This window comes from Ambystoma mexicanum, chromosome 6p, assembly GCF_040938575.1.
Source record: "Ambystoma mexicanum isolate Mex_15411 chromosome 6p, UKY_AmexF1_1, whole genome shotgun sequence".
Taxonomy (NCBI): Eukaryota; Metazoa; Chordata; class Amphibia; order Caudata; family Ambystomatidae; genus Ambystoma; species Ambystoma mexicanum.
Window position 1 is genome coordinate 783,609,386 of NC_090935.1, and position 25,525 is coordinate 783,634,910.

The following is a 25,525-nucleotide window of genomic DNA, read 5'->3' on the forward strand; positions in this document are numbered from 1 at the left end:
GACGCAGTCGACTTTGTCCGGGGTCCAGCACGCGCCAGGTATTGATACTGTAATGGCATTTAACTGGCTTTCCTGGTCAGCTGTTGTCTAAGATGCATTTGGAGCAGACCAGATTGATGCTACTGATTTGCCACCTGTGGGGCTCACACCACATGACCTCAGGCTTTCCGACCATTGCACCACATATGAACCTGATCTTGGGGAAAGCTTCCAGCATGAATTATTCCAACCACGTCAATTCCTGTGCTATCCATAATCATCCAAAGTTGTTTTTCAGGTCCCAGGTTATCACCAGGTTTTTGGTTAACATCCAATGTGTTAAAGACTCGCGGAGGAAAATGTTTATGAACATAGGGTATCATGGCCTGGCCTGTCTTTCATATAGCTCTTGCTATCCTCCCTCCACAGCATTTGTATATTAGGGAATTAAAACTCAATCGGTTTGCGAAAGGTGATCCGAAATGATATGAACAGGAGTTGGAAATTAATCAACTGTCTATGTGTCTATTTTTTTCTGTTAATCGTCTCTTTTTGCGAAAGTCTATTTGAAAAAATATGAAAACGAGTTAGCAGTTAATATATTATCTATGTTTCTGTTTTTATATTTTATTTTTTCGGTGAATTGTCCTATATGATGAATTGTTTCTGTCTGCCATTTTGTGTAGGTTTGTATTGTAGGATTTTCTCTTAGCAGTGTGGGGTTGGAGATGGTGATGGTGTGCTTTGAGAAATTAAAGTACTCCATGGCCCTGGATTGCGCACTATGGATGCAGTGATGCAGGGCATCTTTTAGCCTTACCTCTTCAGCCCTTTCACAAGAAAAGGATTCCTATCTTTCGACCAAGCAGTGTCAACAGCCCAATCCATTCAATGTGGACACATATAGGATAATGATTCCCTCAAACATTGCGTCGTAGCCAATATTTCAAAACCTATCTGCGAATAGCCGGTTTTCAATATGCGTGTTAGCTGAGAGGTTAGATCTCTAAAATTAAATATAATTGAGCTATCGGATATGAAAGCATACATGCAACCTGGAGTGGGGAACAGCGTAGGACAGAGTTCTTCTTTAAAATACAATGGCCCTCATTACGACCCTGGCGGAGATCCATGGTGCAATTTGCACCATGGTCCATGGCGCTAAGCTGCCAACTCCGCCATGGGGGTTGGCGGACTTAACGCCCCATTCCGAGGTTGGCGGGGCGGTAAGTCCCCAATCCCCATTTACCCTTCGCCATTCCCATTTTTGCCCCATAGGGTATAATGGGAGTGGGGAAGGCGTTAATTACGCCACCGTAAATTACGGTGGCGTAATTAACAACAAGTCCCGTAGCGCCATGGATTTTTCCGCCTGCAAAAAGCAGGCGTAAAAATCACCATGGCGCTACGGGAACTCGTAGTCAGGCGGAAAGGTACGCCATGCTTTACGCCGGCGTAAACCCCTTTCCGCCAGGGTCGTAATGAGGGCCAATGTATAGTGACACATTTCAGTACATGCTTAGAATCTTCATAATAGCATTCGGCGAACTCTTGAAAATTGCTTAGTAATTGCTGGCTGTATTAATAGTAATGATAGAGAAGATTGTGGTTTAGTTGTCCATTTAAAAGGAAGGCGCCCATCCATGTGCCCAGGAATAGAACACATCTTGTCTATGAGATGCTATTTTTAATCCTGAAAGTTCTCATGAAAAGGATAGAGCTCAGTTTTTATATCGTGGTTTGTGATTCACAATTCAACTTCAAGTGTTGCAATCTTTATTGATGAAACCAACGGAGTAAAAAAGATATTTCGACTTCACAAACCTACTATCTCTAAGAGTTAATTGGGACAAATTCAGCCATCAAATTAATGACTTACACATTCATCTACTCTCACCAAGTACAAAGTCGACAGGTAGATTCGTTAAAATAAAACTCCACCGCAGGAATGCGTGAGGAAACATATGGGAATGTTAGCATTTGGATGAATGGGTTGGAAGTCAAGCTGGGATAAATAAATAAATAAATAAATACGTTTGAGTGAAGTTATGAGTGTCAGTGAAGTATTGCTCTTGCTTGGTTTATCAAGTAACATTACCGATAAGTGAGCACATCAAGCATCGGTGCTGAGGCAAATTACAAAATGTTTGGTCAAAACAGTTTCAAGGGAAATGGGGAGGGATTTCCAGAAGTGCAGGGAATTAGGACTATAGTTTATTCCATTTTGTTTTATTTAGGCTAAAGGAAAGCAAATAACCGTGCACGACCTAGCCAAGTACGTTCTAGAAATGAAGGGTATCCCTTTGCCCACTCTACTCAGCCGGCCTGTGCTCTTTCTGATGAATTTCCTCCACCACCACGATGGGAACAGAGCCAGCCTGGATATAGTTGGGTTGCTAGTTGGGTTGTTAGTGGTCAAGTGGCAGGTGGACATTTTGTGAACATGTTGTAAGGTCTACAGTGCTGTTGAGAGGTAAACTCAACCACACTGTAGACCTTACTATTGATGTGTCGACATTCCACATGACCTAATTTACATTTGTGTGTGTCTTGTCGAGGCCAGCTGAAGAACTCATCCTTTCAGGGCCTGTCAGCCCAACGTCATCAATGCATCCATCAATGAACTCGACGATGTCAGCTGTGCAGCTACTAATCAGTAAACCGCTGCAGGCAAAGTCTTGTGAGCCAAGTCTTTGCTGACAGTGGTTTGAACTAAAGTTCCACTCTTAACCCCATCCTTTCCTTTGCCAATGGTTGCCCTCGTGCATTCCATGGAATGTTTTTCCGGATTTGCGTCATTTACAAATGTTCAGACCACACACTCTGGACTCTGCTGACATACTGTATTATGACAAATGCAATTATAACATCACAGCACATCACATTTTGCTTTTGCTGGAACATGCTGGGTAAAAAATATTTTATTGGATGAAATGGTCGCGTCTTTAGGCAAGTTTGGTTTCTTTCATATAATTTATTATACCTTCAAAATGTTGAAGCTGTCTGAAAAAATTCTTGACAAAATATAAATACCTGTAAAGAAAATATAGTTTACAATTCTCAGATAAAATCTGTGCGGGGGATTAGGGTGAAGGTTTTTGAACATGTTCACAAAATTCACACAGTCACCAAGACTAACAATAAAAATACTTTACGTTTGTACAGCACCCTCTAGGTTGGAAACATTCAAGGGGTTGGCCCTGGTTTATTTTTAAAGCTTGGTCGCAGGTGAAGCTTTGGCTATAGTAGTGCAGTTGGGAAAAATTAGAACAGATGGAAAATGTGCTTAGCTTCCTGTGGCGCTGCTACGGGGATGCGCATGTACATAAACCTTTGCGCTCTGAAACACTTGTGTACGAGAGCGGTACAAATAAATATCTATATCAATAAAAATAAATATCAATATCAATAAACCATTTGGCCAGATGAGTCTCTGCATTGCATTATGCTATTTAATGAAGCTACACACATGAAATGTTCCGGGATTTCAAGAATAGTGTTTCCGCTGCGTCACAAAGAGATCACTCTGTGGCTTGTGAAATCATACATGACTTGCTGTTAAGGTGATTTGTGTGGTTCTTGTAATTGCTTTTCCTTAAACTAAGTCATGGGGAAATGGCCACTGGCTTCCAGAAAAAGACCTAGCAATACCATAAGATCAACGTTCTTCTTGATACAGAGAAAAATGCATGGCGTAGCAGAAGGGTCAGTAGTCTTCTCTTGCCTGAGCCGCCATCCAATTTTTAGAAAGCGGAGTGGAGCTGCCACCAGCAGAGCTTGTGGGAGCACTGCCTCTGCTCCATGCTAATTATTTCTTGGACACAGGGAGAATATTGTTGCAATAATTATGCTGCATCCCATGGTTTGCAGAAACTCACCCCTGAATCTCTACCTCAAGAGGCCGATGGGTGCAGTCGCAAACTTTGGTCCGGGCTACTAGTGTTCCACCTGGTGGTCCACCTAGCTTTTCAGGCAACTACTCAGGAGTTCAACCATCTGCCTGCTGAAAACCCTTTGGGCAGGAAGATCTGTGAGTGGAACAAAAATCAGGTGCATCATCAGGCAGCCAGGAAGGTGAGCAATCCAAAGAGATAGTTCCACCAGACCCTTGTTGTGATGGAAAGTGCATGTCCCAAGGCCAACTAATACTAAGATGTAAGCGAAATGCATATCATCAAAGCATTTGTTCTTACTTCCAAATTCTATTGCTGTACAATGAGATTTGGATCCTCCTGTACTACAGTTCTACTCCGGTGTAGTGACAGATAATACATTAGACTTCTTTCCATCTTAGCTGGTGCATAGTGGATACACATTAATGTATTAGAACTTGTTAAGGAAGTAAGGCAGCTAGATGTCAATTAACATTTGATGCTTGAAAAAACTGTGTCTGTGGTGTGCAACCTTTCACTCTCCAGATGTTTGCACTCCAACTTCCATCAACCCTAGCAAGCACAGTCAAAGGTAAGGGGTCAAGGGAGACATAGGGCAAAACATCTCTGGCGAGCCACAGGTTGTAGACCCCTGCTGTTGGGTATCTCCTGGCTTGCAAGACAAGGATCTAAGCCATGTCTGCGGCCATGTCAAAGTGTAAGTAGTTTAGTGCAAAAAAGGACGAATTCAAAAGTGCTTTACAGATAGTGCAGTCTAATTCTGTGACATAAAAGTTATTGTGTTCTTTCGCACTTCTGGAACTAGTTTCCAGTGTGGGAGGAGCAGACTCTCTCGCCACACTTGCCCTTGCTGCTCGATTTTCTGCAACGCTGCACCCCACTTCTTTTTATGTCAGCACTAATGATAGCAGTGGAAATCATTGGGAAATTGTTATGTAGAACCGAGGGAGCGTTTGGATAAGGAAATTAAGCTGCCACCTGGGTCAGTTGCAGACAGGTAGTAATCCCTTCCCACTGTTCGCCCTGGCACTAGAGAGCCACCTGGCAGCCAGATCTTGGCTGTGCCTCCGTAGATATGTGGTTGGAAAATCCCAAAAGATGCCCTGGGCCTGGGTAAGAGCGAGGGATGAGCTGTGACCTTTTCAGTCCATAAGCAGCAGCATATCTTCTGGTTGCATTGCCAGATGAGTGTGAGGGCCCTTCTTGCAGATCCCAGTATTTGCCTGGTGTAAGTATTTCCACCTGGCAGATCCTTGACTCTGAATGGCACTTTACAACCCAATGTTTAAGGGAGGTGGGGTTTATACCCCCAGTCTGGCATTTGGAGTGGGTCCGTCCTGACAGAAAAACTGTTAACTTCAGGCCTTCGTAACCGAGGACTTTGTGCCAAAATCAGGACACGCTGCCTAGGTTAACCCGTAGGGGATACTCTGTTAGACAGATTGAAAGAATAGTTTTCTTTTTGTTAAAAATGAGAAAAAAACAGCTTGAGGTCTTGCAACGATGATGTATTTTCTGGGCCTGGCTATATGGTAGGCTGATAGGTTTCACGATACGATACGCAGATCCTTTCCCATGTAGGAAAATCGCATCAGTACGGGAGATGGGTGTGATCTAAAGCAAAGATATGAGTTTGCCTAGTCAAGCATATTGTATATATATTTTTTTATGTAGATTGCACATTACAAGTACACATTTCTTGTGAATGGTGAGACCACATAACCTGCAGAATCTGGTTGCACATTGCTAGCAGCAACTGCGTGATATAAGATCTCGCGTTTGGATTTCAATGTTCAGGGAGTCTTGATGAGCAACGACCTCCGTTGAGAAGTAACATTCTCTACGTATCCCTTGTATGTGTTGATATGTATGCATGCGAGGCCTTTTGCGATAAAGTGTAAGGGAGAAAACTAGATTGGGGAGTTTTCTATTTATTTAAAGTAAAATAAAAAATAAAAAGCCCTCTAGTTTGTTCACATAATTTTCCTTCTTGAGCGTCATTGTTTAGTTTGTGTAATTTGACTCAAAGCAAGAACTTTCAACGCAGTTCTGGCCGTTTACTGTGATATTACTGCCAATGTCCCAAGACCTACATAGGCATCAAATTAATAGTGAAATTTAGAGATTCTTAGGAACCAGCACGTCAACACGCATGCTCGTCCCAAAAGGAACCACGATGGGCAGAATGAGGACAAGTTGTACGGGTGTGCCACAGTCCTAAAAAAAGAGTATTAAATTAAGTTATTAGGTGGAGGGGCATAAGAACACGGAACAGAGCAGCAGGTCCGCACACGCTCTATATCTAATATATTCTGTATGGACTATATAAAACAGCTTTTCTAGTGGTTAAGGCACTAGTATTGAATTGGGTGTTTCTGGGCCTAAGCCCAGCTCCCTGCTGACATGTCTTTATGATCTCAAACAAGTTCTCACTGAGCCTTAGGTAAATCACTACTAAGTGTTTGGCACCAAAAAAAGGGAACATTCCGGAAATACTGTAATTGATTAAATGTCTGTGCACAGTAACATTTTACCTCTCAATCTATGGATCAACACATGGGGCCTCATTACAGGTCGGGCCGTCTGGAAATAACAGTGGCAGTAAACCCGCCACCACTGTTAATTCCGGACCGCCCGATCCCGACTCCTGCAGGCGGGAAGTGATGTTCCCGCCAGGTCTGACCTGGCGTGTTTAACACCGCCCGCCTGCAGGCGGACGTGGAAACACCGGCACCATCACGAGATGGTGCCGGTGTTTCCACTTCGCCATTGAGTCCTATGGGACTCAATGGGAATGGGGATTTACCGAATTCCGCCTCCGGAATTCCCGGGACACCAGGGTCGTAATGCCCTGGTATTTCCGGGAGTCACGGAGGCGGAATGGTAATACGAGTCTGGCGGTAACCAGGCAGTTTTACCACCTCAGTTACCGCCAAACTCGTATTGAGTCCCATGGTCTTCATTGTAAAACTTGTCCACTAAGTGAATTTGACCATCCTCAATACTGAATAATTTGTGTTTATCTTATGTTATGTAAGTTATGTAAAATTACGAATGAGACATTCCATTTAATGATTAACTCTAATAAAATTCAAGCAAATTGTGGGAATCACATGAGTCGTGTCTTTGCCTAAAATGTCTGTTTTTTGTTACTAATACATGTTATCATCTCTGTTGGCAAGTGGACACGTCAAATAAAGGATGTGATTCAGGATTCTTTTGGCCTTGGATGAGCAGCCATTTTGATTTAGCTGCTGATGACCTGCAAGGCCAGGGGCAACAATGTGACAAGTTGTGGAACAATCGGCTCATCCATTTTTTTGTTTTAATTTATATAACCAAGTCATCAGTCTACATTAGAAAGTCCTTCTCTGCCATCATCCAAACCTTGGAATGATTTATATGGAGAAAAGGCAAACGAAAACCATCCCATACCATCTCACCCTGCCAAGCACAAGAAGCAATTCACGAGTTAGCTGTTAAGTTTTAAGGGAAGAAGCAGCTTAATACATTTACTTCTCATGCGATTTCTTTCCTGGTTGGTTGAAGCATTCTTCATTATTTTATGTGTGCTATTTATTTCAGCATACTTTGGGAAACAAATAAAAGATGTAACGCCCATATTTTGGGAATCCTGAATCCTTGTTTTGGAAATGAAAGCAACAATCTTTCTGGAGATATGACTGGAAAGAGAAGGCTACATTTCTCTTGGACTGATGTTATTTGTAATGGACCCATTTAAGTTCCCGCCCGTGTCCCCAAGTACTGGGCTTAAAAAGGCTTTGCTCAGGGAGTCCCTAGGACTTGAGGTGACAGGATTCTGCACAGACCTACTATATTTATCTGAACCTTTTTAGGGTGTCATAAGGGCACTAAAAGTGTTAACCGGGAGGCTCAACAAAGTGAAAGTAGATGTTTGCACAATGCCTAGCCTCCTTCCTTCTGTACGTCTGTAATGTATGAAGAAGTAGCCACATAAATCAGAGATCTCAAAAATAATGTAAGGTTAGATGAGGGCATGAATATTTCCAACTCAGAACCACCTAGTAAGGTTTAATTTTCCTCCCTCAGAATATCAAGTAATGCTTCCATTAGTCTATCATCTCGTTGCTTGTAGGGTTTGGCGTTATAGAACAGGTCAATATAGTCATTGTACAGACTGTCCTCTGAGTCCTTTTGTTGCGACTGTTTATTCAAGTCTTGGAGGCCTTGGTAGTGATGCCCAGTTGGCAACTGCAGCTTTTCTTTTGGCAACTTCTTGCTTGTAATGTTCGGCGGCACATTTTTCCCAAACACATTTTCCAGTAGATCCTGGATGACTTCCGACTGGGATCTCTCTTCCTTCTTTATGGCGCTGCCGCCGGGGCTCTCCGTCGGCTTTGGCTTTTCCGTTCTCATCTCCTTCATGGCATGATCCTGGAATAAGGAACAAGCATAAGTATAGGTTTCCAAATAATGATCAAGTTCATTGTCATTCTACACACAAACAGAATGGAGTTTCTGATATTTGTATAGTGGTGTGTGATTCAGTTCATTTGGATATGAAGCTAGTTATCCAATTATGTATAAACAGGTACTTTTCTAATAGTTCCTAGGCAGCCATGGGACCACTCACTGCTGTGATACACTGACGACCACGCCGCAGGAGTACAGGGATGAGCCATGGCTTCTAGTGTGACGAAATGACTACTGCCCCGCAGGAGTAGAGGGATGGGGAGGGGCTTCTAGTGTGATGAAATTACTACTGCCCTTCAGGAGTAGAGGGATGGGGAGGGGCTTCTAGCGTGACGAAATGACTACTGCCCCGCAGGAGTAGAGGGATGGGGAGGGGCTTCTAGTGTGATGAAATGACTACTGACCCGCAGGAGTAGAGGGAAGGGGAGGGGCTTCTAGTGTGATGAAATTACTACTGCCCTGCAGGAGTAGGGGAATGGGGAGGGGCTTCTAGTGTAATGAAATAACTACTGCCCGCATGAGTGAAGGGAAGGGGAGAGGCCTCTGGAGTGATGGAATGACTGCTGCGCAGCAGGAGTTCAGGGTTGGGCAGGGGCTTCTAGTGTGGTAAAATGACTCCTTCCCGCATGAGTAGAGGGATGGGGAGGGGCTACCAGTGTGATGAAATGACTACTACCTTGCAGGAATATAGGGATGGTCAGGGAATTCAAGTATGATGAAATGACTACTGTCTGGCAGGAGTAGAGGGATGTGCAGGGGCTTCTAGTGCGATGAAATTACTATTGCCCCGCAGGAGTAGGGGGATGGGCAAGGGATTTTGGTGTGATGAAATGATTACTGCCCCAAAGGAATAGGGGAATGGGCGGGGGCTTCTGGCGTGATGAAATTACTTCTGCCCCGAAAGAGTAGGAGGATGGGCAGGGGATTCTGGTTTGATGAAGTGACCACTGCCCTACAGGAGTAGAGGGATGAGCAAGGGCTTCTAAGCTCCTACTCAGGTCCCACACTTAATACTAGACCAGCAGTGATCTATTTCATCGAGGTGAAACAGGCACAGCATGAATGATATACCTCTTTCGCCTCTTAAGGTAACATGGAAGCATCCCAACTAAGTACCAACATAAATGTATTGGCCAATCAAGGTTCTATACAAATATTTAATTAAACATGACATATTATTTAAAACACTAAAAACCTACCTACAGTTTGCTACAGGGGTCTGCAGTTAGTGTTGTAAATATAAGGTCAGTCACAGTTAAAAGGGCCTCATTTCAAGTTTTTGGGTAATTCAATTGTAAGTCTGCTGAATTATAGCTGAACGCATTTACCATAACCACCACGCGGTCCTGATTGCTTACCAAAAGATTACGAGCTGTGGACGGGTGGTGTTAATCCCCATTTTTGGACTCCATAAGAATGTATGGGGATTTTAGCAGAAATACCATAAGTGATAATTTCACAGCGATACTTTTGCATAATTTTGGCATGATGCCGGAGGTAAATCCTCCACTTCAACTTGGAATTTGGTGGTCCAGTAATATGGCGGTACTATGGTGCTAATTACAGTACAGTCAAAAAGGTGGCAGTAACGGAATTACTATCACTATTTTACCACGCTGCCAAACTTGTGACGAGGCCCATCGTTAAGGCATCAAGTGAAGTTTTAACACACAGACCCAGGCCAGGGAGACAGCTCCACTGATTTGTACCTCCATAAAGTCAGCCATCTTCTCCACGCCCCGCCTGTCGTTTTGCACAGCGTTGTAGGTGGTGTATACTCGAGGCAGCTTCATATGATCTGGTTGTGCAGATGTTCCATGTAAAATCAATTTCCAGTTCACAATTCTTCCTTCATTCTGCAATCTTCCAGACTAAGGAGCATACATATACAAGGAGAGACTTTACATAAGGATCTGCATAAGAAGACTAGATCACAAAATACAGCACATAGGGGAGGAAATAATGACATCCAAGCTTCATAACAACTGATTAGTACACTTTGGCACCAGCTACCTCGAATGATTAGGGTTTTATCCAGAGAAATTGTAATGCTTAAAGGTCGAGAAGCAGAAGGGGCTGCTCTCGCTTCGCTTGAGTGGTAGTGCTGAAGATGGAGATTTTTTAATTAAAGTGTGGGTGTACTAAATAATGGAAAATTAACTAGGAGACCACAACTTCAAGTGTAGCTTCATTGCCTTTAGAGTGAAGTCTTTTACCATCATGGTGTTCATTTTGAAGGTCAACTAAAAATGTATTTTTCTTTGAATGCCACTGCGGCTAAACATTTAATTTAGGATATTCCTGTAAATCTTAAATTACATGAAATTATGAGAAGACAAGGACCACCAAATCACCCTAGGCTGCTGATGTCTATTTCTTCAAACACGTGAACACTGCCATCCACATCGACTCACACCAAACGCTGATAATTCTCCTCGGATGAACCACTTACGAAAAAGGACACAGCAACTAACCACACTTAGAATGAAATGGCAGTGCATAATCAACCGCCCTGATGTAATATGGAACTACGGTTATTTCCACTTGTCTAGTGTAGGGCCTTTCATCACTGTGTGGTGTCTGGGGGTACATTGTCTCATGCGCCTGGGTTTACCTGGCCTGTAGCCTGAGATTGCAAAACAACTCCCCTGTGCATGGCAAACATAAAAACATTCTAAGAGTTTGAATTACATTATTATCACAAGTTAACCTTGCATGGCAGGATTTCATATCACTGCATCCGCAGACGCTGTCCATAATTATTGCCAATGTGACATGATCAACACCAATTTCTAAATGTGGGAATGGGGTTTGGTGTGTGTTAGTCTACGCCAGCTGCTATTTCTTTGTTGCTGATGCGCCCACATGAAATGAAACAGGGTGAAATTGCTTGCTGATGTGCTACTGTGTGGAGCATGCGCAGTCATTCTGAGGCCAGCTGGAATGCCTTAAGTTATCAAGTAACAGTTAGCTGCAATTGCAGGCTCTCCCCTCGTGCACACATTATGCACATTGCGTTAGGGGCTTTGAAAATTCCACTCCATTGTTCCGAGTCTTTATATATAAAACTGAATGTATGTATGAGTGTGTGTTTGTCTGGCTACACAAACACACACCGTTGAACCCACGTCTACCAAATGTTGCATGGAGTCCTCTTTTGTCTGGGGCAAGATCGTAGTCTATGTTTGTATGCAAAATTCTTATATGCAAAAAGAAATGTGTGTGTATGTTTGTCCAGCTGTACAAATCCACACCGTTGAACCCACGTCTACCACATTTTGCATGGATTCCTCTTTTGTCTGGGCCAACATCGTATGTTTGGATGCAATGTACTCTGTATACAGCGTAATTTACTGATGCTCACCCCGATTCACTACAGTAGGTGCTAGAAGGAGGCAACATTTGGAAAGTGTCTGAAGCAAAATGTTCGGTATGTTGTTTATTCCTTTAAAATGTATTAGTACTGTATACATTTTGAAACTGTTTATTAAAGCATTTTTAAAGGGAATAAAAAAAATAATTTAAAACTTTTTTTTATGACGCCACTCAAAATATGGGAAATGGCAAGGTTACAGTTTACTTAAGTTCACTCACAAGAAGTTAGCACAATCAGTCAATCATTCTCTGACATTTTCTCAAATGTGCTGAAGCCATTAAGTGACTGAAACATGCCGCACAAAAACAAACAACACTTGGAAAAGCTCCATCTGATGCAAAGCGAAAATCAATATCAAAACACAGCAACAAACAGCAGCACGGCTTGCAAGACCAGGGGACAAGAGCAACTTTCTCCACGGCAAATGAGATGCCAGAGCAAACTGAAGCAAGACTTGCTGACATGAGGACAAGAGTAACATCCTCCAGGGCACATGCGACACCAGAGCAAGACTTGCCGACAAGAGGACAAGAGCAACATCCTGCATGGCACATGAGACACCATTTGATCGGGACACGGGCAACGCTGGGTACCCCAGCTGGTTGAAAATAAATTCAGCTTCAGCTTTTAGTACTGCCTCACAGGGTTTTTCCTTTAAGTCTAAGAAGTTGACTTTTTATCACTCCTGTTAGGTTACAGTTGTATTTAAATACATATTTATTGAGTCTGTTATTATGAAGGTTGTGTCAAACTCTAGTACTGCAGAATAGATCTCTGGTGTGACCGGAAGCCCACTTTGGGAATGTGGCCTTGCTCCTCTCTTTTGTGGGCAATACAATCTCTGTCCACCACTATGAAGTCTAGCCTATCCAAAATGTCAGGTTCTCTGAGGAAGCCTTCTAATAAAAAGAAAGATAAAAACATGGTTACATCTCCTGATTGTGAGGGAACATTTTAGTCAGCTGAAATAGGAGAAAGCACCTATTAATAATTTGATTGAGGCATTCCAGTGACACAAGTCCTGGAAAGGTGGAAAGGTGGAAAGGGGAAAGAAAAGTGTAATATGTTTCTCAGCATAAAAAGGATATTTAAAAAAAAAGGGCGCAGCTTCAGCTCACATAAACTATATTTCTAACAGAACAAAGTGTGAAGTGGCCTTCCCATCTTCCTTGGGGAGCAAGGCTGATGAAGAGTTGGATTCCGGTGACCTGGTTTTTGCCTCGCAAGTAACAAAACAGTTTATCTATGACCCTGTACCCCTTACGGGGTGGGTTGTCATACTTCCCCTTCTGTTGGAGCACCTAAGAGCCTGATTAATGTAATCATTTGTGCGGTAAAGAGGGACTTTGCGTGACAAAATGCATGCGAAATCCCATATGTTGATTCATAGAATCAACTGTGTAACACTTTTTTGTAATTTGCAGGGACTTCGCACAAGCTCGCCACATCTCTGCGAGCGGCCTAGGGCCTTGCGTTGGACACCACGCAGACCATGGGTGTGGCTTCCCCGGAGGGTAGGAGAGAGGGCGGAACTCGTAAAATGAGGAAGAACAAGGGAAAATGTGGTTGTTATGAGGGAACGTCTGCAGGCAGCCAACTGCATGCCCACTGGGTTTTCGGAACAATACGTTTTCATGGATCCAACCGCGCAACCAATCGTGAGGGAAATGGCCACGTAAAGACCTCAGTCAATCTGCCACCCGAAGGCACTCTTACAGACACGTGTGCATAGGATTCACCACACAGAGGTAAGGTCGGGTGTCAGACTTAGGGGTGTGTATAACCAGCCATGGTTCCGATCTAACATAGGGGTGCGCGTAGGCAGTGTAGCGGGGTGCAGGAACCTTTTACAGGGGTTTGCATGCAGATTTTCTGAGTTTTACCAGTTACAATGAATCATATGCATTTTGTTGGGGTGCCGGTAACAGTTACGGGGGATCCTGTGCAGGGCCCCCGAGATGAAGGCCTGCTTGCGCACACACTGTTTTAAGGGTGCATGTATTCGCACCCAGGGAGCTCGCAAAGGTAGCTGTTTCTGGCTGTTTTTGCTTTGCGTGGGGGTGTGTTTGGGGCATTCCGGCCATGACTTGCATATATGTATCGTATACGGCTGGCACTGAGTCATTCTCGGTGCGTGAGCATTGCAGGATCTCTGCGCACTATTCCATGAATCAGGCCCTAAGTCTATTTTTTTTTTTTTATTTATTTGGATTTGTAGAGCGCACATCTGCCCGGGGGCATCGTGGCGCTAAGAATTCTTACTTGTTACAGGCATACATGGTGAATATACAGATATACAGATTAGCATAGACGCGTTTTTTCATACATTTGCTGTTATTTCCATAATTACAGTGGTGAGAATACAGGTGAGGCGGGGTTAGTGGAACAGCGTGGTTTTGAGTAGTCTACGGAAGGCATGGTATGATTTTTCGCTTCTTAAGGCGGTGGGGAGTGCGTTCCAATTTTTGGGTGCTAGGTGTTGGAAGCTGGACCCTCCGGCTTTGCTTCTTTTGAAAGTGGGTACATAGGTCTGGTTGGTCAGGTGTGACCTGGTAGGTCTAGAGGAGGTATGGAGGGTGATCCTTTCAGAAAGATAGGGTGGGGCAACTAGTCTACTAAGGGGTGTTAGATTCCCAGGGCATTCCATTGCTTGACCACTCAGAAGTGGCTCATCCTTGGGCAGGTAGTGGTCCCTTTCTCCTCATGTGGCAAAGCATTTGGATGTCAGAATACAAAAAACTCTTGAGAGGGAGGAAAAGAACAAATTGAAGTTGGAGTGTCCCTGATCTTGCACTGTTCACAAATTCACAGTAACACACAGATTTGACCCACAGTTTGTCACCTTCCTGGTTAAATCGGATAACAACCCTAAAAAGACCTGGATAGGGCGCATAAATTATGTCAGGACAAGGTGTTGGATATTTCAGGCCCCCTATCAATAATATTTGATTTGCCAGAAGAGGCCTCCGTGAGTGATCTCAAAGAGCAATTTGCTTCCTAAGCAATGCAAATACAACCTTTGTTAGAGACTGCAAACAGACACGATCATTGGCACTAGATCCCAAGTTGCCAAAGTTGCTTCCTGGGAGCCAGGTGTTTAATTGGGGCCCCTTTTTTCAGAGAGCATTATCAAGGACATTATATGTGAGCCTTTATACTTCCTTATGTAGGCTCAGACTTCCTTCAAAAGAAACTTTGGAGGTCGTGTTTTGGGACGGGATGGAAAAGAAAGGAGTTGCTTGCCCGGCCATCCATTTCAAGGACCACATACACAGGCATGCCCTATCAAGCATGCACGCACGTGAGGACCTCCAAACCTCTACTTTTTCTGCCCATTGTGGAAGAGGATGGCACTCTTTTTTTTTAATAAGATTTCTCATCTTTGGGGCCATCCGGAGGTGGATCTTTTTTCTTATCACCTCAATACTCAACTCCCACAGTTATTTAGTTGGAGACTTAGGGGATAATTCATGGAATATTTGCGCTGAAAAAAACGGGATTTATGCGCCATTCTGCCCGCAAATCCCCATTTGTTAAACAGGGATTTGTGGGCAGAATGGCGCACAAATCCCGTTTTATTCGATGCAAATATTCCATGAATTACCCTCTTAATCTGGAAGCATCTACATTGAATGAATTTCAACAACACTGATCAGGAATCAGAGGTTATACCTTACCACTGTAGTTGTGGTCACTCCTCTTTGGTCACCTCAGACTTGGCATCCGAGCTCTGCTTGAAATATCCATACATTTTCCTTGCATAGTATCCATGCTTCTGTTGGGCCCGGGTAGAGGGACTCATAAGTTAGTGCACCAGGGATCTCTCCACTTGGTAGTGGGGAAGATATCAGGGGTTCCTGGAATCTCCAGTGGCTTTCGGTTCCAACATCATCAATCGTCATGCAGACTTGTGCCCATTGATCGTCCACTGCTTATTTAACGGTTTGGGGCGCGTGGGTGCACTTGCGCATAGGTAGAGACTTGGATCCCACTAAAGCTCTTCCAGTAAAGATGGCACATTTTCTTTCTACTCTTTTTGAGCAAATCATTTCACATCATCAATCTGTGCAGATCAGCCATTTCTGCTGGACATGTTCTGTTGGAAGGAGTATCTATAGATAATCACCAATTAATATGCCGCTCCCTTAAAGGTGTGAAATCTCTAAAGCATTCAGGTCCCAAATACTCTGCTCTGTGGCATGTTAACTTAGTTTTCAATGTATTAAATTCTTAGCCAATCAATGAATTTGTGTCCTTAAAATACGTATCTGCCAAATGTACTATGCCACTTTACCTTATCTCTTTCAGTTATTAGAGCTTTAGACATTCGTATCAGATCCCTTTCTCCTTTTGGTGAATGTTTTAATGTTACCAGATATACAAAATGGGGTTCTGCTACTATTGGTTATCCTGCTTAACAAGAAGTATTATGTGTTGTAAAATGTTTAAAACAATATGAAAGAGCCACAGCCAATTTCAGGTGATCTAATCAATCGCAGGTGCTGATTTCTTTAAAAAAATATGTTTGGCCCTCTCTCCACTCCTACACTGGCCAGGTGGGTCCAATGGATCATGCTCCTAGATGGAATTGATGAGTAGATATGTTGGTCTGATTCCTTCCAGGCTGTGGATTCTAAATCCTCTGTAGCTGGGGGTTCTCTCCAAGATACACTTCCATTGGCTGATTGATCTAGTGCGAGGGCATTCGATTTCAAGCCAATTCTGCATTCTTTAAACATGCAAAATCGCAGTCTCTGTGTCTTGGCCTAAAATATTGATTTTCGTAGCTAGCTGTGTGGAAAAATTAAAATGTCATTAAAGGGAGTTGAAGCGTAGCTTCTCCCAACTATTATCCCCTCCCTTATCAATTGTTGCTCTCGTTACTTCATAGGCAACAATGTTTGAACACATCTTGGGTGCATGTGGAGCTTCTCTTACCTACATCTGCTTACCTACATTGCTGCCATGAGAGTAAGGAAGAGGAAGTGGATGGTTAACATTGAATATTTATAGACTGCTAATGATGTAGGTTGGTCATGTCGATAGTGTACTGTTTTGGTTTTTTCTCTAGTTAACTCTTTAATACATATTTGCTTTTAGCAGCTCATTAAAGAAGATAACTTCAAAACCTCACCTCCTTTGTCAGCTAAGAAAATCAATGTTCAATGTGCAAACCTTATTTCAATTTGTTCACATTGACAGTCACTAAAAGAACAAGACAATTTGGACCTCATTAGGAGCAAGCTGGTCCATGAGAAATGCTGGTAAAACGCCGGTACTACCGGCTCTGGTAATTTTCCCAGACCGACATATTCCAAGTCTGCCGGTACCGGCAGTGAACTACGAGCAGGCCCGACCTGCCGGGAGTTCAGGCACCTACCGGCAAAGTAATCACTGAAGCACGGGCACTGATAACAAGTCCTATTGGACTACATGGAAATGGAACTTAGCACCGTTGGTGGCATCTGTAATATCCCAGTAGCACCAGCGGGTTACCGGCAGACTCGTAATGAGGGCAAATATCGGCAAAGGCTTGAAATGCATTTGAGTCCACAAAGTGTTTTCATTTTTTCAAAATGTGAAGTGAGTTTGCTATAATTCAGTTGAACATAGCTGTTCCCGGTATCTGTCTCACGGTATTGCGGGCTCGTTCTAATTCACAGTGGATCATGGCCTTTATTCCACTTACCATAGATGCCACCACGCCTGCGTGGCTGAGTCTAGTTGAGTCTACAGCAGTGATATGGAAACCTGACGTATGGCAATGAAGTTTGGACGTTGCCCGTTCCCTTTCGCTAACAGCTGCTTGCGTAGATTGGTCACTTGAGAACAGTGAGTTCACATCTCCACGTTGAATGCGCAGCAATAAAGACATGTGGGGACGGGAGCGCTAGATGCATCATTTCTTTCATTCATGTTTTGTTAGTACACAGTGTGATTAATGTCCGTGTTTTGTGGTCCTGCTAATTTAGGTGGCCTGTGTGTATTCACAGCACAATGTAGACTGGCTTTATGAGCGGTGTCGCCAGGCCTGTGTGCATTGTTTGTCTGCCAGTCATCATTCCTCTGGCAGCTTTTGCCTCCTATTGAATTGGATTAATGGTTTGTTGCTTGGTGACGGTATTTTGGCACTATACTCTCACTTTTGTGACTCGATCAATTCATTTTCCCGAGGCGCATGAGGATTTATGAAAAGTGACCGCATGAAGCGGTAACAAGCAAGCAGAGTAATGAGCTGCTTCTGGGCTATCTCTTTGACTACGTTTTCGGATGTGCCTTAACTGAAATCCTGTCGCTTCTACAGGGGAGAACTGAGAACTACACCTGGACTATGCCTGGTTCATTATTAACTAACAAGGTGTGTTGATGTGATACAAATGGCTATACAAATGTTGACTTGACACGGAAGCACAAGCACTGCTAACAACAGTGCCGGTGCTCCTGTGACAGGTCTGCCTACCGTGGCCCCTGCGCCGGCAGAGTCAGACCTGTCGGGAACAGCATCTCCACCAGGCAGACTTGTAGTTTGCCGTTCCGGTAACAAGGGTGCCGGTGAGTTTACCAGTACCCTTGGTTCCGGACCAGCAAACCTATAATGAGGCCCGTCATCTTTAAACAGAGAGGTCACAGAATAAGACATTTTGGATAGAACAAACAAAACTGTACGCAGGTCAGCTGGCTCAATATCACCGCATTTCCAGTGCCCTGCTTTCCTTTTGTAGATCATTGGTGCATTGCCAGGTATGTTAGTGCATTTGGTTCAACTGAAGCCAACCAAAACTAGAAGTCCCAGCATGCACGACGTCCTAAAATACAAGTCTAAAGCTTGAAATCGAATGTGTCATGGGCATAGAGTCCTCTGGTGACTCTGCAAAACAAGGGCATGCCATAACCCCTGTTTCAAGTGCATGCCACTGCACCCAGCTGGCCTGGAGGTCAATAACACAAGAAACTGTTCGAAAAGCAGCATTCGGCATGTGGCAGAAGGATAATCATATTTGAAATAATACTTATGTAGAGCAGCGTTGAAGCGATATAATGACCTGGAATATTCACGGAGGGGTAATGTCCTGCCTACAGGTGCTTCAAAGCGTTACACTCATCACAGAGCTTGTCGCCCAGTAGGAAGGATTAAAAGCTTTGCACAGGTGTAGTGTAGAGATGGAGTCAAGTACCCCCACCCAAAGGTCTTCGCCTATGCTGCCTTCATGTTGGGAGCCAGAATGTGAAACATGTGCAGTACCAGTGAGAATACCTACACCGAAGAGAATCGAAGTAAGATTCCCATTGAGAAAGCTGCACGTGCATACACGACAATATGATGGCCATTTGAATGAAATCCCAGGGGAAGTGGGAAAAGTAAGCAAGAAAGCAGACTGGTGACATCATGAAGAGCAGAATTGATGCACCCAGAAGAGATGCAGAGACGTGTGAACCTGAACACTCAATAGAAGCAAAGGAGGAGGAGTTAAAGATGAGCAACATTTTGGGCTTGAAATGAAGATGTTCATGCTACAGAAGTGATAAAGAAGTTATCAAGTTATTTTACAAGTGTACAGTCGCTGTAACGCATGTAGGCAAAGTATTATTAAAGGCTGGCTATATAGTGATAAATTGCGGTGATGCGCCAACGTATATACATAGGAAATGTAAGGACTATGGATGATTCCACAATGCACTTTAGCAGAGCTGGATTCCGAAAGCAGAAAGATGTTTTCAGTGTGTCGCAGTTTGAAATCAAAAACTCAACCATGGATGTGGATCAAAGAAAGGCTTGGTTGGATCAACACCGAGAGGTCAAGGCCACCTTGGGCCTGGAAGTGCGTATAAACAATTACAGAACGTGTGAAAAGAACAAGCCTTCTGTCTTAAGTGAGGGGCGAAAACATTGAACACGTCAGAGGTTCATCAAATAGTAGTATTTTATATGCAGTAAGACTCGAAAACATGGTCTACTGTCTCATGGTCAGATGAAAATCGACACTATGATGAACTCCGCCCTCTGCAACTTATCCAAAACAGGACTGCAAGACTTGTCTTTGGCCTCAAGCCCAGGGATCATATCTCTCCAGGACTGAAATCTCTGCACTGGCTCCCAGTGGCTGCAAGGATTAAGTTCAAAACCCTCTGCATTATCCACAAGGCCTTCTGGGGCCTGGGGCTGCATTACCTTCAACTCTCTCTTCCTAAATACCTTCCTTCTCGGGCTCTTCACTCATCTGCCTCCAACTCCCTCAGGGTTAGCCGTTTCTCCAAGCAACGAGTTGGTGGTCGAACTCTCTCTTCGGCAGGGGCCTCCCTCTGGAACAGCCTTCTTGCCTCCCTGAAACTTGAGGAGAACCATCTCTGGTTCCGGAAACACCTCAAAACCTTCCTCTTTCCTTCTGCTTTCTCTGCCTATCTCCCCTGCTGAAATTCCCTGCCGATTGTGCACTGGTTACCTGGCCACCCCTTCTGATTATGGGGCCATGTCCCACTTTTTGCGCACCTGCCCTGCCTCCCTGGCAACCCCCTGCACTTAGGGACTGGTTCTGTATCCCTACAGTCGCCCTCCCAGCACTTATGTCTGCTCTTACCTTGCACTTGCCACCATCAGACCGTCTTATTAGCGGATTTATTCTTCTATCCCATGTACTGCACTTTCCCCTTTCGCTTCCCCCTGGCACTCTTCCCTTTTTCCCCTTCCCTCGCACTTGCGCGATCTGAATGATACCTGGCCTAGTAGGATCGTTGTCTGTCTTCCACTGTTTTCCCCTCCCTTTGCCTCGTCGCGCCTTGAAACACTTGTGTATAGGCGCGTTATAAATGCCATATCATATCATATCAAAAACAAGAAAACAGAGGGCCTCATTACGAGAATGGAGGTAGCCATGGAGCTATTAGCTCCATGTCTGCCTCCATTCTTTTGCTCCATTACCTGGTTCCTGCAATGGGGACTTACCGGGTTACTCCGACATAGGAGGACCCGGTAATTCCTCCTTGCAGGAACCCGTCCCCATTCCCATTTGAGCCCCCATAGGCCCCCCATAGGCCCCCCATAGGGCTCAATGGGAATGGGGAGGGAGGTAATAACGGGCAGATTACATCTGGCCCGTTATTGCCTCCCTCTTCCCTTCACGGGACCCGGAAAGCATGCCTGGTTTTACCAGGCGTGCGATCCGGGTCCCGCGATGGGAAGCTCGTAATCGGCGCTCCCGGAATGAAGGGGGCCGGTTCCGTACCGGCCCACTTGATTACGGGAGCGTCAGCCTTATAATGAGGCCCAGAGTATGCTATACTCCCTCATATTCTCCAGCACAGAGAATATTACCGAGGCCTAGTTTAAAGCCTTAATTGACTAGTAGGCTGCAAGTGTGATGATGGATTCCAGGGCTAATTGGTGGGAAGCTATGGATATGACCAACCCACCAGCACCTGGGTGCCAGCCTGCGTGCTGACTGCATAGGTGGAATATTACAGAGTGGTACAAGGGTGCCAACCAATTATAGAGGGGCACGTAATAGAGAGCCCTATAGTTTGTATAACCAATGGGACGTTGTGTATTTGATGACTTCCTTAGTGACCTGCACTAGAGGAGAGCTTAGTTGCCCCACCTGATGTAAGAGACCCAATCACCTTCCCTGACCAGTATGGAAAGTATACCTAGATATTCCTTGTTAAGCCTATCACCATTCCAAATAGGTTTTTGTAGTTTGCAACATAGGTAGACGTCAATGGTGATGGGTTTTTAGTATAAAAGCTGCTTTTTTAATGTGTTGCATTGACTGTGCCGATTGAGCGAACATGTTGATGTTCGTTGTAACTCCCTGTTTTAGATAATTGACAATAAAACAGTCGCTCTTTGCCACCTTCCTGAGTCCGTTTTGATTATTGATGTTTGTGTAATATTCTGCATCTCCATCTGTCTTAAGTTCAGTAGTCTACTAACAGTAATACACAATGAATGAGAGAAAAGTAACCCAAAAAGACACCTATTTACAACTACATGGGAATCTTGAAAAGAGGATGGAAATTGCACAATATGTGTGCAAAATCAAGGAATCTACTTTGCAATGCTTAGGTCTGACTTTAGAAAGCATTGGTTGTCAGTCAGAGCAGTTGTAGCAGTATTCAGGGGGGGCTGATGTCAGTCAGCTGCCTTAGGGGGCAGAAACCGCAGCTCTGGAGGCAGTCATACTTGTAATGGTTGGTATCTGCTGCTTTTGGTTACGACCACCCTAAGGATGCATCCTAGACCAATGGTCAGTACATACTGCCTTCAGGGCAGCACCACTACCAATGGCCTATTACCAGTAAACAGTATGGGCTGCCCTGGAAGGAGCACCACTACCAATGAGCACTACATGCTGACCTAAAATCCATTAACCCCTTCTGACATAGAAACCTAGAAGCAGCATTCGTCAGGCCCTACTTTACCTGTAGCCACACACCCTGGTGCAGCTAACCCAGTCTCCCTCTTTGCCCCTGTACGCATCACATTGATGTAGCATGTTTGGCTGCCAGTGACTACAGTTACTGGCTTCTCGATGGATACTGAAAAAATGGCATAACCAATCACTAACGGGGTATCCAGAGAGAGAACAAAGATTAGGAAATCAACATAATCAAACATCCTATGAAAGAGCACAGAGCCATGCACAGAGGGGCAGAGACTTGGCATTCAGAAGATATGGCCAGACCCAGGGAGAAAGCAAGATCCTGTAAGATAGTCAGAAAACAGGATAGAGGGGAGAGATAGATCCCAGTCTCTACTGAGGGCTACATCTCAGGCGCTGTCAAAGAGAAGAGAAGACCTAGAGAAAGAAAGAAGCCAAGAGCAAGCTGAGGGCTATTTCTGGCACAATGGCAGGGACCAAAGGTGGAGAAGGGGAGAAAGCCAAGAGCACCCAGAGGCTACACCTGAGTCGGTGGTAGTGATCAGTCACAAAGAAGAAGGAAAAGCAAAGACCCTGCTAGGACTGCATCTCACAGACATTCAGTGACCAAACCCTGTGAATGGGAGAACCCAGAGAGCCTGCTGAAGACAAAATGCCATACACTGGCCGGGGTCAGATGAAGAGAAGGAGAAAACCCAGAGAACCTGCAGGAGACTACATCCCACATACTTGCTTGAGATCAGATGTGAAGAGATGGTGGAAAGCAATCCCTGGCTGGTGGGTTACAATAATTAGGCCTGACTAAGACATTACGGAAGAGGGAATACTTCCTCGTAGGAGTGTGAAAGTCATTACAATCGGCTCTGTGACCTGCAGCTGAAGCGTTATAATACCTCAGCATATTACATGCTCTCAGGAAAGGGTGGGAAGATCTTGCTGGTAGGTGAAAGCAAGAAGCTGAGCTGGGCAATATAACGCTGAGTCTGTGAAAGCAGAGAGTGAGCCAGCTGCTGTGACCTCGAGACAGTGATGCCCTGGTGCAAGCTAGGCACTGTAACCATGGTAATAATGGTTTGAGCCAAGAAAGGTGTTGAGCACTATAGCCCAGAAAATGTACACTAGTTAGGGAACCATGGAATATCCGAATACCCATAATGAGATCCTTCCATCAATTTGAGTTAATCTTGAAATAATCAGCTCTTGTTGATTTAATACTGCTTTCTCTGCACCTTATAGGATGTTGCTGTACCCATGCTATTCTACTTAATGAAACGTTTAGCTTCACTGAAGACTGCTCTGTGTTCTGTTGAGACTTTGTCACATAGCCCGGGGCAGATAACAGGAACTAATGCATGCAAAATCCAAACAAGATCCATGAATCATGGCTAACTCACAAATCAATGGCCACTTCCACCTCGGAAGATGCAACATTCAGCCCTGGAGGACAACTGACGTGTTAGCTAGGCAGATCACTGTACACCCAGGTTTGCTTTCCTATTTTAACAACTTGGGGAGGATTTCCCTGCAAGAAACATGGCTCATGCCAACACAGGATTTGGATGTATATTTGAATGTTAGTCCAACTGGCATGAGAGGCTAAAAGGGAAGGAAGACAATAGGCCTCCCAGGTGGCTAGAGGATTAGAAGAATTTACACAAATGGCCAAAAAACAAATGTTTTTGTTCAACATACGTGTGGATGAAACAATGAATGTAGTTGTCCCTCTAAAGAAAAGGAACATCTCACCTTCTCTAGATGGGAAGATCTGAGTGCAAAAATGTGAGATTATGGAGACATTCCGGAAACATGCATGAACTGTTAAATGTGCTGGGCATGCTCATTTTAAATCAGTGTTTCTCACAGGATAGGCAATCACCTGGCCCAATTCTGTGAGGATACATAACGGTTATCCGTACAAAAAAGCCAGTTCAGGACAAAATACTATAGAAGAGGGTCACATTTGATAATTCATTAGATATTTGTAAGGCTTGACAAAAGCTTTGCACATTTTGAAATGCACAGTGGAAATGAAAGTGACCATGCTGCCTGAGCTTTGCAAAGGAAGTTCAGTTATGATAAAATAAGACTAATGTGGGACCTTGGCTTAGTGGAAGCATTTTTGGAAGGGATCTCATATATAAAAACACAGACTGTACCTCTTAGAATTCAGTTTAGGAATCAAGTTGAAACGGAGACTGATTTATCAATGCCACATGAACAGCTCATGAGCTGAATCTCTGCTTTAGTCAAGAAACAGAGGCGGGAAGACACCCAATTGCTGTCCGCAAACATCAAGCTAATTACTGTTTTGATAAGGACTTTGCCAATTGCCTGCAAATCTGAGTTACTCGAGACGAGAAAGTCTAGGCTGGGCAGAGAAACTATGAAAGCATTAGGATCGCAACATAAGACCACCATATTGGGACGAAAAAACGCTCTGCCAACACCATTCGGACACAATCTACAACGTGGCAAAAGAAGAGACCTGAGTGAATCTCATGGAACGTCGTCAGTAAATATTCACCTCAACATTCTGGCCAAACTTTAGGTTTTTTGGAATACCCCATTTAGGGAAGGTTAGACAACCCACCTCACTGCTCCTGCCTGCCTCTCACAAAGGATACACCCCGTCTCCACTACCAGGCCAACCAGATCACCATACACCAACATGCTCTCTGTGCCACTAGCAAAAAGAGTCAGAGCGGGCGGATCCAGCTTCCCTTATCTCACACCCACTCACTGGAACGCCCTACCTCCCACTATCCGAGGTGAGGCCTCCCTCACCACCTTCCGCAAAACTCTGAAAACTACCCTCTTCACATAAGGCCCTACACATCAGCATGAATACTTATCATATAAGTTGTAATATATGACCAAATGCAATATCTGTAACAACAGTATGAGGTTTTGTAGTATTCATAATGTGTCAACAACCGCTATCATGCCTGTACCCTGTAACCAAGTTATTGCAAGTAACAGCGCCTCAATGCCCCTGGGCTGCTTGCGCGCTATATAAATATAAATAAATAAACCCACAAGGTAGTGAATCATTTTTTTAACAAGACTCATGGGTGTAAGTGCACACATGTTATTCCATTCCCATGCATATAATGTAGCCAGAAAATGCTGGCAAATACAGTTTCCATGGGCTCAGTCAAGTAGCCAATGAAAAGGTGTCACCCTTTGGAGACTCACACTGCATCGGGCACAGGGGCACCACTTCAGCGTTCCATTAGTGGTGAGGTGTGGGAGTACAAAATGCCTTCCAGGACCACAAAGGAGGAGCGGTGAGCAGCAGCACCGCCAGGCATAACAACAAAGGTGTTGAGAGCAAATGATTAGCATCAGATCCAATGTAAGCACTGTAAACATATCATTGATGCATGCCTTAGCTACTACTACCACTGTAGACATCGATTCCCACATTAGAACTATACATTTACATA

The 25,525-nt window shown here is 44.2% G+C and overlaps 1 protein-coding gene across 2 annotated transcripts in view; it reads right to left on the reverse strand.

The window, feature by feature from the left end:
* Nucleotides 1–2,805: 2,805 nt before the first annotated feature.
* PCSK1 (proprotein convertase subtilisin/kexin type 1) overlaps nt 2,806–25,525 on the reverse strand; it is a 286,141-nt gene continuing 263,421 nt past the window's right edge. For both annotated transcript variants that reach the window (XM_069627655.1, XM_069627654.1), the window contains exons 13-14: nt 10,037–10,198; nt 2,806–8,288 (exon numbers count right to left, since the gene is read on the reverse strand). In XM_069627655.1, coding sequence (XP_069483756.1) covers nt 7,926–8,288; nt 10,037–10,198 — 525 coding nt within the window. In that variant the 3' untranslated portion in view covers nt 2,806–7,925. The remainder of the gene's footprint in view (nt 8,289–10,036; nt 10,199–25,525) is intronic.